At 60.1% G+C, this 14920-nt stretch overlaps 1 protein-coding gene across 1 annotated transcript; it reads right to left on the bottom strand.

Annotated features, from left to right (window-relative positions):
* Positions 1 to 238: 238 nt before the first annotated feature.
* Positions 239 to 14716, bottom strand: TNPO3 (transportin 3). Its single transcript, XM_027910288.1, has 20 exons — positions 14363 to 14716; positions 13768 to 13841; positions 12949 to 13105; positions 11448 to 11591; positions 10014 to 10189; positions 8939 to 9077; positions 7763 to 7909; positions 7083 to 7190; positions 6648 to 6739; positions 6010 to 6149; positions 5747 to 5938; positions 4579 to 4670; positions 3530 to 3606; positions 3231 to 3291; positions 2627 to 2767; positions 1948 to 2064; positions 1407 to 1501; positions 1139 to 1295; positions 602 to 769; positions 239 to 376 (listed from the first exon to the last, which is right to left on the bottom strand). Exons 1-20 carry the CDS (start codon positions 14714 to 14716, stop codon positions 260 to 262), a joined length of 2748 nt encoding a protein of 915 aa, XP_027766089.1. The 3' UTR covers positions 239 to 259.
* Between the last annotated feature and the right edge of the window lie 204 nt (positions 14717 to 14920).

Raw genomic sequence — 14920 nt, 5'->3', positions numbered from 1 at the left:
GTCGGAGCTGGTGACTCACAGGGACAAGGAGGTGGCTCAGGAAGGGGCAGGGATTGGGCCAGGTGGAAAAACCCGTCTGGCCATGGCAAAGGGGACAGGAGCCCTCCACGACTCCTGCTGGGCCCCGGGAGCAGGGATGGCACAGCCCAGCCGGAGGGACTCTGTGGGCAGGGCTGGGGGGGGGCTCTGGGGCTGCTGGAAGCTGTCCCGTGGGAAGCAGCAGGCTCCAGGCTGTCCCAGCTGGAGACCTTGGCCCTGCTCACCTGGTGACCTGCTTGTGGAAGTCGGTGAGCTGTTTGTGTGTCACCTGGATGGCTCCACCCGTGGTTTCCTTTGGCAACCCCTTCAGTGAGTTCTCCAGCCAGCGGCAGAACGTCTGTGCCAGGGACACGGAGGAACTTGGGATGAGGAGCCAAACGTGGCTCCCGGGTCCTGCCTCGAGAGAGCTCTGGGGTCCCACGTGGCCATGGGGGCAGCTCAGGGCTGCAGCCCGACCCTTTGGGGGCTAATCCCACCCCTCTGGATTCCAGCCCGACCCTTTTTGGGGGCTCAGACCAGCCCTTTGGGGGTCCATCCCCTCCCAGGGGAGCTGAGCCCTCACCGGGCGGTCGATCTGCATGATCTCCCAGAGCACCTCGGCGACGTCAGGCAGGGTGTAGGGCGGGAGGCAGAAGCAGCATGTGTGCAGGAGCTGGTTCACGAGCTGCTGTCCCAGCTGGGTCATCACCTGGTTGATGAGCTCCTTCCGCACTTCGAAGTCTTCCTCGTGCTGTGGGAAGGAGGAGGAGGAGGAGGAGGTGAGCAGGGCCTGGGACAGGGACACACTCCTCACCCTGCAGGTGACTCCCAGAGCTTCTCCACCAGCAGAGTGGCTGGGAGGACCACGGGACAAGGATGATGGGGCTGACAGGGTTTGGAGCAACCAGGTCTAGTGGGAGGTGTCCCTGCCCCACGGCAGGAGGGGGGTGGAACTAGACGGGCTTTAAGGTCCCTTCCCACCAAACCACTCCCTGATTCCGTGATGACAACCCCATGGAGGAAGCACCCCCTGAGCAACGTCCCCACAGAGGAAGAGACCCCTGAGCAACGTCCCCACAGAGGAAGTGCCCCCTGAGGAAGGTCCCCGTGGGTCACCCACATCGTTGGCCACGCCGGTGTGGATGAGATCCCGCAGGAATTTCATGACGCTGCAGTTGGCGTCCCGGTGGTCCAGGGTGGTGGCAGCGATGGCCCACTGCAGGATGGGGATCATCACCTGGCTGCGCAGGAGGGTGACGGGGCTGCGCTGGATAAACCTGCCCGGGAGGACAGACGGGCGTCAGGGGCAGCTCCTGCCCCCTTCCCATCCCCTCAGGGACCCTCCCCGGGGCTGGGGGGCTGGGTGGGGCTGGGGGAGCGGGGGGCACCTGGCTGCCAGGCGGAACAGGTCATCCACAGTGTCCGGGTGGTTCTGGAGGCCGTTGGGCTGCTCGAGGAGCTGGAAGGTAGGGATGCAGAGAGCCTGGGGAGGGACAGGGATCCATCAGCAACTACCTGGGATAACTCCTCCAACTCCCCTTCCCTGCACGGGTTGGGGCTGCCCCATCCCTGGGAGTGTCCAAGGTCAGACTGGACAGGGCTTGGAGCAACCTGGGATAGTGGAAGGTGTCCCTGCCCACGGCAGGGGGTGGGACTGGGTGGGCTTTAAGGTTCCCTCCCACCCAAACCAGTATGATGCTCTACAGATTGGACATTAGGGAAAATTCCTTCCTGGAAAGGGCTGTCCAGCCCTGGCACAGCTGCCCAGGGCAGGGGCAGAGTCCCCCTCCCTGGAGGGATTTCAAAGCCCTGTGGATGTGGCACTTGGGGACATGGGTCAGTGGTGGCCTTGGCAGTGCGGGGGGAGGGTTGGACTCAGAGGCCTTTTCCAGCCTCAGTGATTTCATGACCTGGATGGGTGGGCCCCACCTGCAGCATGTCGAGCAGGCCCTGCCGGCAGCCCTCCTCCATGCCGTACTCATCCACCAGGATGCTGCCCAGGTAGAGGAAACAGGAGTGCTGGTGTTCCCGGTACACGTTCACCATCTAGGGAGACAGGAGCCCTGGCACAGTCACCCCCTGATCCACCCCTTGACCCTCCATCCCCCTCCAAGCCCAGCCTGAGCCGGTGTCCCAGTCTGTCCACAGTGGGCAGGGACATCCCAAGGGACTTTCTCAGATCTGGCCTCACACCTGGGGGCGTATCTGTGCTGCAGCTCCCAGAGCCAGCACAGCTTCCCCTCCAAGTCCAGCAGGAGCCTGGAGCGGAGCCGGGAACACCCAGCACTGGCATTCCCAGGTTCTGCCATCAGGCTGAGTTACCTCTCCAAGGAGCAGGATTCACACACCCCTCCCAAATCACAGACACGCCCACGGGGCTCCCACAACCAACCCCTGGGCCCCTCCCGCCACTCCAAAGCCTCCCTTGCTCCTCAAGGGTTCATGCTGAAATCCCCAAAACTGCTGGGCTTTACTGCCTGCATGTCCCAGAGCCATCCTGGGCTGTGACACATCTGTGGGCCACACGACCTGAGCGACCCCCCTGGGTGTCCCCAGCCTTCCCCACCCCGTGTGAGCAGCGTCCCTGGGCCCCCCTGGCGTGGGTTACCTGCGTGACGAGGGGCTGCAGCAGCGCGGCCGAGCCCTTGCCCACGCAGCGCACGGCGAAGCGCAGGCAGCGGCAGCACCGCTCCACGATCCGGTTGTCGGCACTGTGCTTGTTCAGGGTCTCCGACAGCACCGGCCAGATCTGGGCATGGGCAGGCAGGGAAGGGTCACACACACACACACACACACACACACACACACACACACACACATCCCTACCCCCTCCCAACTCCCTCCTGATCCCCGAAACATCCGAATCCCAGCGCGGGCAGGCGGCCGCGGGAGAAAAGGAACTTTCCGGGGAGCTTGGAGCGGGTTTGTTCCCTCTGGGGCAGCGCCAACGGGATACGGGCAGGGAAATCAGAGACCTGAGATCCAGGGCCCCTTCTGGGAAGTCAAGATACAAATTTCCCGCCATCCCCCCAGCCCCTGATTCCAGGAGGGATGGGACAGCACTCCCCAGCTCCTCTGCCCTGGGCAGAGGCACCATTGGACACGTGGATCTGCCAACACCCAGGGACAGTGACCCTGTATGACACCCCCAGAACCCCCACCCCCTGAACCCCTCCGAGCCCCCTTCCCAAATCCCAGATGCTCCCACGCACCTCCTGAATGACTTTTTGGCACGGGTGGACCTGGCCGTTCTCGACAATGGGGTTGGTGTGTCTGTGGGAACAGCCAAGGATTAAGGGGGGTTGGTTGGGATTAAAGCCAAGGAAATAGATTGGAGCTGCAGGAAGGGGACCAGGAACAGGTTTGGGGGGCTTGAGAGCTGGAACTGGGGGAAGCAGCAGCTTCCAGCCCGTTCCCCAAGGGCTGGGGAGAAGGAGCCGGCACAGATTCAGGGTCAGGGCTCTGGGGGAGCAGCCCTGCCCCAGATGTGCTCCAGCTCCTCCTTCCTCACCTGAAGATGACGGCGAGTCGATCCAGGGGCACTGTAGGGTCTGAGGAGAGGCCATTGCTTGGCTCCTGAGAGAGCAGCTGGAAAACAAGGGAAAAGGATGGGATTTCAGGACCACAGGCAGCACAGCTGGCCCAGCAGTCCCGGTCTTGGCCACACACAGAGGGTGCCCTGACAGCTCAGAGGCTTCTCCCTGGGTTTCCTCCAGAGCCTGTTCCGAGGGGTCTCAGAGGAGCAGGGTGGGAGGCGGAAGGAGCCAGCCAGGGGGTAGGGGCCACAGGAGGAGCTCCCCAGAACCATGGGCACATCCTCTTCCTGAGGCTTCCCTCCCTCCTCCTGCCATCCTGAGATTTCTACTCTGTTCTCCTGGGTCTGCATGGAAAGGTCACTCAGGCCAACAGAGTTCCGGGACAGAACACGACCTTTTGGGGCTCTGTGTCCCACAGGGAAGTTGATTTCCATCCTGGAGAGACAGGGTGGAAGCTGCCCATGACACTCAGTGGGATCAGGAAGGCTCCTGGGCTCCTGGCACAGAAACTGAGTTCCAGGGATCATTCCATTTCCATGTAACACAGCACACACCACCAGCTTGGTGCTTCCCTGTCAGGGGAGACTTAGGGATGGGCTTGGTCCTGGACTCATCCTGTGTGAGGGCTGGGCTCTGCTCCCAGGGAACAAGGCACAGGGTGAGAGGAAACGGCCTCAAGCTGTGCCAGGGGAGAGTCAGGCTGAATATTGGGAAAACTCCTTCAGGGAAAGGGTTGTCCAGCCCTGGCACAGCTGCCCAGGGCAGGGGTGAAGTCCCCATCCCTGGAGGGATTTCAAAGCCCTGTGGATGTGGCACTTGGGGACACGGGTTAGTGGCAGCCTTGGCAGTGCTGGGGAAACATTGGACTCGACAGGGCTCTGGGGGCTTTTCCAAGCCAAACAATTTTGTGCCTCCAGGATACACCTCTGGCTCTGAAGACACAGTGGCTGTGGCAGGGCTGGGGCGTGGGCAGCCACTGTCCCTCCCAGCTGCTGTCCCCACCGTCTCCCCGCTCTGGACGCACCTTTTTGAGCGCCAGCACCTGCACGGCGCAGAGCTCGCTCAGACACTCCGCGATCTTCTCCAGGGGCAGCCGGGCCAGCACCAGCGCCGTCCCTGCAAGGACACGGGAGCTCAGGAGCAGGGACACAGCATGGGGGGGTGATGACATTCCCAAATGGAACAGCACCAGGAGAGGGCAGGGAGTGGGAGGGTTTCCCTGTGGTTGAACCAGCGGGGTGGGAAGCAATGCCCACATGTCAGGCAGATGGGACACCACCAGCACATCTGGACCCCCTGGGATGTCCCCCATGTCCCTGTGCCGGCCCAGCAGCACCAAGATGCCCTGGGAAGTTCCAGGGAAGGTGTTTCAGGGCTCCCAGCCACGGAACATGAGGAGCACTGAGCCACTCCCGCTCTCCCATGGGCAGCTGTGGCACAGCCTGGCTCTGGCATTCACGAGGCTGCTGCGGTGCCAACAACACCAGGGGGACATCTCCCTGGTTCAGGAATTCCTGGCATTGTTCTGAGGGAGGGAATGGAGAGGAGAAGCTCTGCTGGTGCTGCTGCATTCAGCCAGGACTGCACACGAGTGGGACAGGGGGAGTTGTGTCTCCAGCCCCAGGAAGGCTCCCCGGCACACGCTCCAGAGCTGCTCTGGGTTAACGGCTCCAGTGGCACATGAATCCATCGGGAATCTTTAAGGCACATCCCCAAAACCAGCTGTGGCTGAAGAGGTACATAGTGCCCAATGCTCAGTGAGATGCCAACGCTCCCAGTGCAAACTGGAGTTAAAACCTCCATTCTTGGGCCCCAGTTCTCTAAAATCACCAACACTCCTGATTTTCCACCCTCTGTGTCCAGCAGCTGATTCCCAGTGTACGGATGAAGCACTGACCCACAGTCAGCCTGGCTGGCAGCAATTCCCATGTGCTCTCTGCACAGGTCCAGCCCCGAGATGCTCCATGGGATGGGGACAGTTACCAATCCCAAAGGATTTACTTCTGTCTCCTGCCCCAAGGAAGCTGCTGAGGAGACTCTGAATGTGCAACGTGGCTCAGGGCACACTGGGACAAACCCTGTGAGGATGGGGCTCAGCACTCTGGGGAGCAATCCCTATGGATACCCCAGCAGTTCCCCACGGACACTCCCTCTGATCCCGCAGATCCCAGGGATCCCCGTCCGTGCCGTACCCTTGAGCAGCCCCACGGCGGCCTCGGGAGACAGCGCGAAGGAGTCGAGGGCACGGGCGATCTCCAGGAGGCCGGAGAAGTGCTGGGCCATGTGGTCCCGGCACACGGAGCAGATGTTGTGGATGGCCTTGGCGGCGGCCGATGCCAGGCGCCGGTCACAGAGCCCCTTCATCAGGTAGCCGAGCACGGGATCTGCGGAGACAACGGGGTCAGGGGGGAGCAGCGGGCGCGGCGGGGGCGCGGCGGGGTCGCGCGGCACTCACCCAGGAACTGCGGGTTCCTGTCCACCACCTCGCTCATCTCGCCCACCAGCTCGATGCTGGTGTAGCGCACGGCCGTGTGCACCGACTCGGGCAGCCGCACCACCCCCTCCAGCACCTCCACCAGCGTCGGGTTGTTCTCCCTGCGGGAAAGGCCACCGGATGAGCCCCCGGAGCCAGGAATGGCAATCCGAGGGCCCAGGGAAGGGAAAGACAGCATTTCCAGCCCAGGGAAGGCCAGCCAGGCTGTCACACTGATGGCAGTGCCCAGGACTCGCTGCACTCACTGTCCTGAGTGTCACCTGTCCTTATGCTTCCAATAACAGGGGAGGAAAAAGACTCCCTGTGATTTAACCTTCCATAAAGATATCTAGGAAAATTCTACCCAGAGGTGGGAAGATCTGGATGTGGAAGGATCCACAACGAACAGTTTAGGTTGGAAAGAACCTTAGAGCCCATCCAGTGCCACCCCCTGCCATGGGCAGGGACACCTTCCACTAGCCCAGGGTGCTCCAAGCCCCATCCAACCTGGCCTTGGGTACTCCCAGGGATGGGAATGTCCTTGGGATATCTGTGTTGTCTCTGTTACACTGAGGCAGCCCCAGTCCCCTCCCAGCCCGGGGTGGGCTGTTGGCACTCACTGGTCGACGCTCTTGGCTATGGAGGCCATGATGAAGAGCACGGCTTCCGTCACCTCCCAGGGCGGATTCCCATCCTTCAGGGTGGCGTAGAGCTGCGGGGTGGAGGGTGCAGTCACCGGGGGAGCCAGGAACCCAGGGCAGTCTGGCCACCAATCCCACCCTGCGAGGTGGCCTCACTCCAGAGCTCCCCCTCCCACTCCACCCACCAAGCCCCCTGGTCCTCAACACCCCCACTCTCCAAATCCAAAATCCTCATCCCCTGCCCAACCCCTCCTGCTGCTCCCACACCTCCTGCTCTCCCTGACAAGTTCCCCCCTCACACTTCCTTGTGCACAAGCAGGTGTGTGTGTGACCTCCTCCCGGCCCAAAGGTCACCAGGGCTCAGTGACCTCCGGTGGGACGTGCCCGCACCTCGCGACGCTCCCCCAAACCCACCTGAGCAAAACACTCCACGGAGCCCACCAGGAAGATCAAGTCTTTCACCAGGTCCGAGACGCGCATCCGGAACTCCCCGAAGTCATCTGTCTCCTCTGGGACACCCTCCTGAGGGAGAGGAGGGAGAGCACAAGGCTGGGGGCAGCTCAGGGGAATTCGGGTTCCCATTCAGCCACAGCCAGGTTTTAAGGAGCTCCATCGTTCCTGCCCTCCTGCCCCAGACCAGCCTGCCTGAGGGATGGGAGAGCTGTGCCCAAGGAAAACGTGAGCAGCCTGAGCACACATGGTGTATTCCTGCTCTGACGGGCAGAGGAAGGGACGGGAAGCAAGGAGGAGGAGAGGGAAGGAGGATAAAAAATCCCACACTGCACAGAGGAAGATGACAGTGCTGTGTCTGGCCAGCCATGCGAGCTTTATCACAACAAAACTGCCCCGAGCTGGGACAACGCAGCCAAGCAAGAACTGACTGACAGAGAGAGGTTTAAGGCAGCACATTTAATCCCTCTCACTCCTCCCTGGCATTGCTGCAAGCACGGGACGCTGCCCTGCAGAGCTCCAGGGCTCCAGAGAGCCCCCTGGCATGCACAGCCAGACACATCCCACTGTCCTGGCTGTTCTACAGGGACACACACATCCCAGGGACATGTCCCCTGCCCCAGCTGTTCCAGAGGAGACCGTACGTGGTCGGAGTCGAGCTGGCAGTGCCGGGCCAGCGCGTGGAGCAGGCGCTGGATGTAGGCTTTGAAGATGCTGTGGATGACGGCATCATCTGTCTTGTACAGGTGCTCCCCCAGTCGGTACCAGAAGTTGAAGGAAATTTCTACTACCTGTTTGGAAAGAGAAATCCAGCGTTTTGTTACCAGCAGCACATTTTTTTCCCCCGCTCTGCCGGTGCTCCCAATGGAGGAACCCTCCCTGGGGGGTTGGTGCCCACAGGCCTCCATTGGTGCTGCTGCGTCACACGACGGTGACAAGGGGATCAGCTCCCCCAGATCCATCCATTTCTCTGCCTGTCACTCAATGAAGGGTTTGGAACACCCCAGGTCACTCTGAACACCTGCCCCACCTGCCTCTCCTCCGACCCAGGACCACCCTGGAGCAGGGTCCATGGCTCTGGGAGCAGCTCAGGCTGGAAGCAGACGCTGCTCCACGGCCCCTTTGTTGTGGTTTTTTTTATTTACTGTGTGGTTATTGCAGAAAAACCACAAGTGCAGATTTGCTCAGGAGCAGCTGTAGAACTCCATGGCCCCCTCAGCGCTGCTGGCACAGGACGAGGTTGTAGCCAAGGAAAATTGGGCTTAACAGAGTTGGAAAGGAAGGAAAAGGGTCCTGGGGACCGCAGTGAGCGCTCGGGGCCTCTTGGGGCACAGCTCTACACCTTCCACGGCAAACGAGCCACGCACTGAACACAGGCAGGGATCAGCTACCGGGAGTGAACTAACAGTTTGGGAACAATAAAAGGATAAAGAATTAAATAAAGGATAAAAAGAGACCAAGCCTTAACAACGCGCTCCGTACCTAAGGCAGGGGCGGGAGCTTCGATGCTGCTGAACCAACGTTTCAGTCACTCACAGGAGCCACAAATCCCCACCAAGCTCAACTTTAACACGTGGAAAAGCACTAAGAGGGGTTTCAGGGCTGTGCTGGCAGTCCCAGACAATCCAGGGCACTAAGCCACAGTCCTGCCCACAAGCACAGAGTGGGCGTTCCAGAGCCACAGCTCACAGGAACCAAAAGCATCGACCACGTGGCGACAGAAGAGAGAGATCTCCCACTTTGGCCCAGCTCTGGAGGGTGGGATGAGGTGAATATTCAGGATGAGGGCGAGCAGAGGGATGTGGCTGCACCCCACTCACCTCGTACTGTGGGTGCCCAGCGCAGATAAGCAGCAGCTCCAGCGTTCGCAGGTCGCCCAGGCCCTGCCCTGGGGTGCACACGATCTTGTCCAGGAAGGTCTCGCACAGCTCGGTGAACACACGGCAGTAATTGAGCACCCTGGAGAGGGGAGAGCACAGGGCTCGGGTGGGATCATCCCCAGGGCCTCGGGTTGGATCATCCTCAGGGCCTGGATCACCCTCAGGGGCCAATACCCCAGCGTGGGGCAGGGCTGGGCTGGAACACGCCCAGAGAAACCCCAACTTCTGCTTTGTCAGCGGCTGGAAACGCTGAACCAGGGGAAGTTGGTGCAAACACCAACTTTTTTGCAATAGGCAAATCTGTTGCAGTGTTGACCTTGTACTTCTCCAAAAACCCTGTGCCAGGTGTCAGGGCTGATGGTGTCACTGCGATACAGCTGAGTGCCGCCCAGCCCTCAGAGGGGCCATGGGGCAGAACACAGAGACACAAACCTATTTCCAACAACAAACCCAGGATGTCCCTGTGTGGAACAGCTGCCAGGCACAAACCCAGCCTGGGGGCTGGGCTGAGCATCCAGCCCTGCTCGGCTTTGGGATCCCAGAGCAGAGGGAAGAGGGAACAACCTGAGCCACACATGGCATCACACCCAGGGCACCTCCTCACATCGGCCCTTTGCGGGAGAGGCCCGAGAGAAGCCATTACTTTTGGGTTTTGGTTTAACATTCTCGTTCTGGAGAGCTTTAGGAAATCCCAAAGTTCCTGAAGGTGAAATCCCTTTTCTCCAAGCTGAGCCCCCCCCCAGCTCCCTCAACCGTTCCTGCTGCTCCAGCCCCTTCCCAGCTCTGCTCCCTTCCCTGCACACGCTCCAGCCCCTCCATGGCTCTCCGGATGGGAGGTGCCCAGAACTGCCCCCAGGATTCAGGGTGTGACCCCACAAGTGCAGGGACAGGCCCTGGCCCAGCCCCACCACTGCTGCTGCTCCTGGCACTGGTCTCTGGTTTGGAGCTGACACAGCCCCAGCCAGGTCAGTGCTGCCCTGCCCGCCCCTCACAGGTCGCCATCCCTGTCCCTCACTTGTCCAGGTCCTCCCGGGCCACAGCCATGTGGTAGGCACTCTCGAGGGTGAGGACGCCCTGGAAGAGCTGCAGGGCCAGTGGCAGGTTGGTCTCCACGTTCTCGATGGCGTAGAGGGCCGAGCACACACAGTCCGACGCTGCCTCGTGCAGGTTGGATGAGGTCTTGTCCTGTTGCTGCAAGACGCGGGAGCCCAGTGATTATCAAGGAATCAGGGAATATCCTGAACTGGAAGGGATCATTGATCCAGCTCCTGGACCTGCACAGACATCCCAACAATTCCACCCTGTCCCTGAGAGCGTTGTCCAAATGCTCCCTGAGCTCTGGCAGCCTTGGGGCTGTGCCCACTGCCCTGGGGAGCCTGTTCAGTGCCAACCACCCTCTGGGGGAAGGACCTTTCCCTGAGATCCAACCTGAGCCTGCCCTGGCACAGCTCCAGCCATTCCTTGGGTTCTGCCCTGGTCACCAGAGCAGAGATTGGAGCTGCCCTTCAGCTGCCCCAACTATAACATGAAATCAAGACAGGAATGAAGCCCTCATTTTTTTATGTTCCTCAAATGCTTGGATTTGACCTTGGAAAATCTGTTCCAACCCAAAGGATTCCACGGAAACATTTTGCAGAGGTCCTGCACAGCCACAGCCCCCCACAGCTGACCCCTACCAGCCCTGCAAGCTGCTTCCCTGGCCACTCCAGGTCAAACTGACCCTTTCCAAGAGACCCCAGCGACTTCCCTGGCAAAGACAGGAGCAAAAACGCCAGCTGGAATCCAGGGCAGCTCCAGAGCAAGGAAAAACCATCGTGCTGTTCACCACCTGGCTGGGCACAGAGCCACCACTGCCATTCAGAGGGATGGGAATTGGGGAGTCCTCAGTGGGCATGGAGACAAGATCTGTCACAGGCACGTGTGGAATACTGAACAGGGATGGTCTTGGGGGGGTCAGGGAATGTCGGGAGTGGTGACTGTGTGAGGGGGATTCACGGGCACTTTCCCAGCTTCCTGGAGTCCCATCCAGCTGGGGAGGAGACAGGACATGCTGAGAAGGAGGAGGGAGAAAACAGGGAGGAAACAAAGGAGCAGAGACTCTTTTTGAGTCCTTTTGAATGAGAACTCCCTGGATTGGGGAAACAATTCCTGGTGCCACTGGAGGTGGGAAGGGAGGAAGGAAAAATGCCCGATTTAAAGCGCTGTTAACACACTAAACAAGCTGCTGAGCCCCACGGCCTGTCCTGGGGGTGGCTCCAAGCAGAATCCTGCATTATTCCTTGGGGGTCCTTATTTGCCTTTGTCATGGATTGAATCATGAGCAGGAGGGATCCTGTGGGAGAAGGGGAGGAGGGACAGACAATCCCTGGCTGCAGCAGAAACCTCAATTCCTTGATGGCTCCATTCCCTGCCCCCACCTCGTACCCCCCAGTTCCCGGGAAACACTCACCAGCACCTCGAAGAGGAGGGACAGCAACTTGCTGTTGGCCATGAAGGTGCTGTCCAGGACACCCAGGTTGAACCAGCTCCCCAGGCACCGGAAGATTTTGATGAGCATCTTCTCCTCATTTCCTGCCTTCTCCACACACGTCACCTGTGGGGAAAACACCAGAGAACCCATCAGGATCCCACATCCCACTGGTGATCCACAGCAAAAAAACATTCCAAAGCAGGCTGCTCTCCACATCCCCCTCTCCAGTAGCCCTCGACCTGTCGAGAGGGAGGGACAGAGCCAAGACCCTCTGTCAGCTCCAGCTGCTGCCACAGGAGCAGGAAGAGCATTTGGAGCGTTTCCCTCATTCCCAGCCCAACAGGTTCCCGCAGGATCCCATCTCAGACCGTCTCACAGGGACATTCACATGTGACAAACCCCGATTTAATCCTTCTCCCCACAAACCACCTGCAGAGAGAAGCTGGTGCTGAGGGACACTCTGAAGACAGAGCAGGGATGTGGGATGGCAGCAGCTCATTCCCAGTGCTGGCCCTGGCCAAAACCTCTGTTGAGCCCCAGCTCCACCAGCAGCCCTGCCCAAAATCCACACCAATGGAAGCCCCCAGCCTTGCCAGGCACAGGGAAAAGAGGAAGAAGTGGAGAGGCAGGGCCTGGAGAAGGATCCCATATCCCCTAATGCAGGAGAGCTTCCAGAGATCCATTCTCCCCACTTGATGCTTCGATCCTGAAGGTGGAATGTTGGACCTCATCGCAGTCCTTGGAACACTGTTTTCACACCCCCCATATTGTAACTGAAAAAAGGGAATTTGGCACTTAAATTCCACACAGAAAATGTCAATTTGGCTCTTCAGGCAGGTGGCAGAAATGCCTGTGCTGGGATTGAGAGGGAAAGCTCAGGACAGCTCCAGGCAGGTGCAGAGGGAGCAGGAACAGGAAGTGTCTGGCCCTTGGCAATCCTGTCCCGGGAAAAGCTGGAGATGGCTGTGGGGACAACATGGCCTGGGGACTCGAGGAAGGTGAAAGGAGTTTCAGACTGAGTGAGGACTTGCTCAGACAACTTATCCCAGGAACAGGTGGAGCCAGGTTGCCCCAGCGGCTGTGGCAGCACTGGCAAGGATCTCCACTGGGATAAACATGGAATGGGGGAAGAGAATCTTCTCAAACAACACCTGAGCTGTTGCTGAGCAGATGACACAGCTCAGCTCTGTGTCCTGAGACACAGGACAAAAGAAACAGCCTCAAGCTGTGCCAGGGGAGATTTAGGTAGGATACTGGGAAAATTCCTTCCTGGAAAGGGCTGTCCAGCCCTGGCACAGCTGCCCAGGGTAGGGGGGGAGTCCCCCTCCCTGGAGGGATTTCAAAGCCCTGTGGATGTGGCACTTGGGGACATGGGTGAGTGGCGGCCTTGGCAGTGCTGGGGAAGGGCTGGACTCGATGGGCTCCGACCATCAGGAAATTCCATGATTCCCTGAGCGTGGCTGGGTGCTGTGGAGCTCACCAGCAGCGACACAACGGTGCTGGAGTAGTAGGCCAGGTCCTCGATGATCTCGGTGCGGCGGTTGGCCCCGATCCGCAGGGACCGGCTGTGAACCTCCTCGGGCAGCACCGTCAGGATCTCCAGCAGGAACGGCAGCGATGTGACGTCATTGCTGTACCTGGGGGGCAGGGGGAGGCACGGGGGGGACTCCTCAGCTCTGGGGAACGGCACACCAAGAGCCCAGAGGGACGTCCCGGCCCACGGAGAGAGATGGGGCTGGGTGGGCTTTAAGGTCCCTTCCCACCCAAACCATCCCACGATTCCACGATTCCAGAGGACTCAGCCCTGCCCATGGGGCACAGCCCTGCTGAGAGGAGTCTCAGCCCAAGGATTTCCAACAGAGAAGGGACAGAAGCTTTCCCAGCCCACGAGTCCGAGTGCCACCAGGCGGACAAATCCCACCTCCCCCTGCTGCCCTCAGACAGGGGGTCACCTCAGTGTCGGTGTCACCGTGCAGCAGGGTGTGGCACCCCGTGGGGGACACCTGGGGACACCCCACAGTGACCAGCTCCAGCCTCGCTGCTCCATCCCACCGGGGCTGAAGCCAGAGGGTGAGGGATCATCCCTAACAAAGCAGGGATGAGGGAAAGCGCTGAGCCCCAGGGCTGGGAGCAGGGAAGCGTGAACAGAGCTGCTCCAGAGCCACAAGCAGCCCCCGTTGCCACCATCCTGGGCACGGAAATCAGGGATCCAGGGGAGAAAACTTCCTTCTCCTGGCCCACACGGGACCGCCTGCCCACTAGGAACAATTCCAGGTTCGGAGGGAGAACAGGCACTCACTTCTCCACCAGTGTCTGCACACAGCCCTTCCACGAAGCCATCTGCAGGGCGAGGTCGGCGATGGCCAGAGCCAGCTGGGGGGAGTGGGGAAAACACGGATCAGTGCGGGCATGGCTGGAATGTGCCGGGAGAAAGGGGCTGCAGGGCTGGCAAGGAACTCCGGAATCCACCCCCAACACCTCTGCCCATGCCCAATCCCACCACCCTGAGGGGTGGCATTCCCTGCTGGAGCACTTAGGAGTCAGACAGGCACCCTGGTCTCAGCCTGGAGGTGGCAGATCCCCCCCACCTCCCAGGAATATATGGATAATGGGAAGGAAGGCAGTGAAGAGTGCAGAGAAATCCCCCTGGACACCCAGGGCACTGCCAGGTTGGGTCTTCCTGGCAGAGCACAGGGAGGAGCTGTTGCTCCTTTCCAAACAGCAAAAGAAGATCCAGTAATGGAAGTGACCAAAGGAACCAGGAGATGAAGGAGGGAGAACAATCCCATGCCAGGCTGGGAGCAGGGACCAGCCATCCCTGTCCTCCAGCCCAGCAAACAGCCCTGGGAGCAGGACACAGAGGGAGCAGCTCCCTCCCCCCTGCCAGCACCCACCTGTGTGACAATGACTGGGGACAGGTCCTTCAAGTTCTGGATGTGGGACAGCAAAGAGTCCCGCAGCGAGGCGTGGGAATCCGTGGGGAGCTCGTAGAAGGAAGTTTGGATCTTCATCTTCATGGTCTGCGCCGCGAAGTAGCAGGACTCCACATCCTGGTGGATCTGCAGCAGCTGGTCCGAGATCTCCCAGGCATGGACCTGTGGGAAAAGCAGGGCGTAGTCAGAGGGACAGCACCGAGGGGTCAGGGGGCTGCAGACACAGCCCAGACCCCCATGGAGACACAGCCTTGTCTGCTGCAGTGAGCCCAGGGGAGGCCATCCAGGAGATGCTTCCAGGGTTGGAGTGGTCATTGGGTGGTCGTTAAGGTCCCTTCCCACCCAACTCATTCCATGATTCCGCCACCCCCAGCACTGCTATCACTGGGAAAATCACTTTATGGGATTCCAGAAGGGACTTCCCTGAGAGGGAGCAAGGGCAGTGGGTCACGGGGCTGGAAGAGGGGGATAGTCTTCCTTTTTTTTTGCCCTTAGGGGAGGTAAAAGCCAGTTCCAACC

The sequence above is a fragment of the Empidonax traillii genome, unplaced genomic scaffold (assembly GCF_003031625.1).
Source record: "Empidonax traillii isolate 1590-97213 ecotype Southwest subspecies unplaced genomic scaffold, ASM303162v1 scaffold3102:size15429, whole genome shotgun sequence".
Taxonomy (NCBI): domain Eukaryota; kingdom Metazoa; phylum Chordata; class Aves; order Passeriformes; family Tyrannidae; genus Empidonax; species Empidonax traillii.
This window is presented reverse-complemented; position numbering and strand designations above follow the sequence as displayed.

Bases quoted from the DNA above. Each gene is read 5' to 3' on its own strand.
- TNPO3 (XM_027910288.1), bottom strand. From the start codon at position 14,716: ATGACCACTCCAACCCTGGAAGCATCTCCTGGATGGCCTCCCCTGGGC. The intron at 13,842-14,362 runs GTGGGTGCTGGC...CACTCCCCCCAG, and splicing joins CCCCAGTCATTGTCACACAG to CTGGCTCTGGCCATCGCCGA. The intron at 11,592-12,948 runs GTGAGCTCCACA...TTTTCCCCACAG, and splicing joins GCACCGTTGTGTCGCTGCTG to GTGACGTGTGTGGAGAAGGC.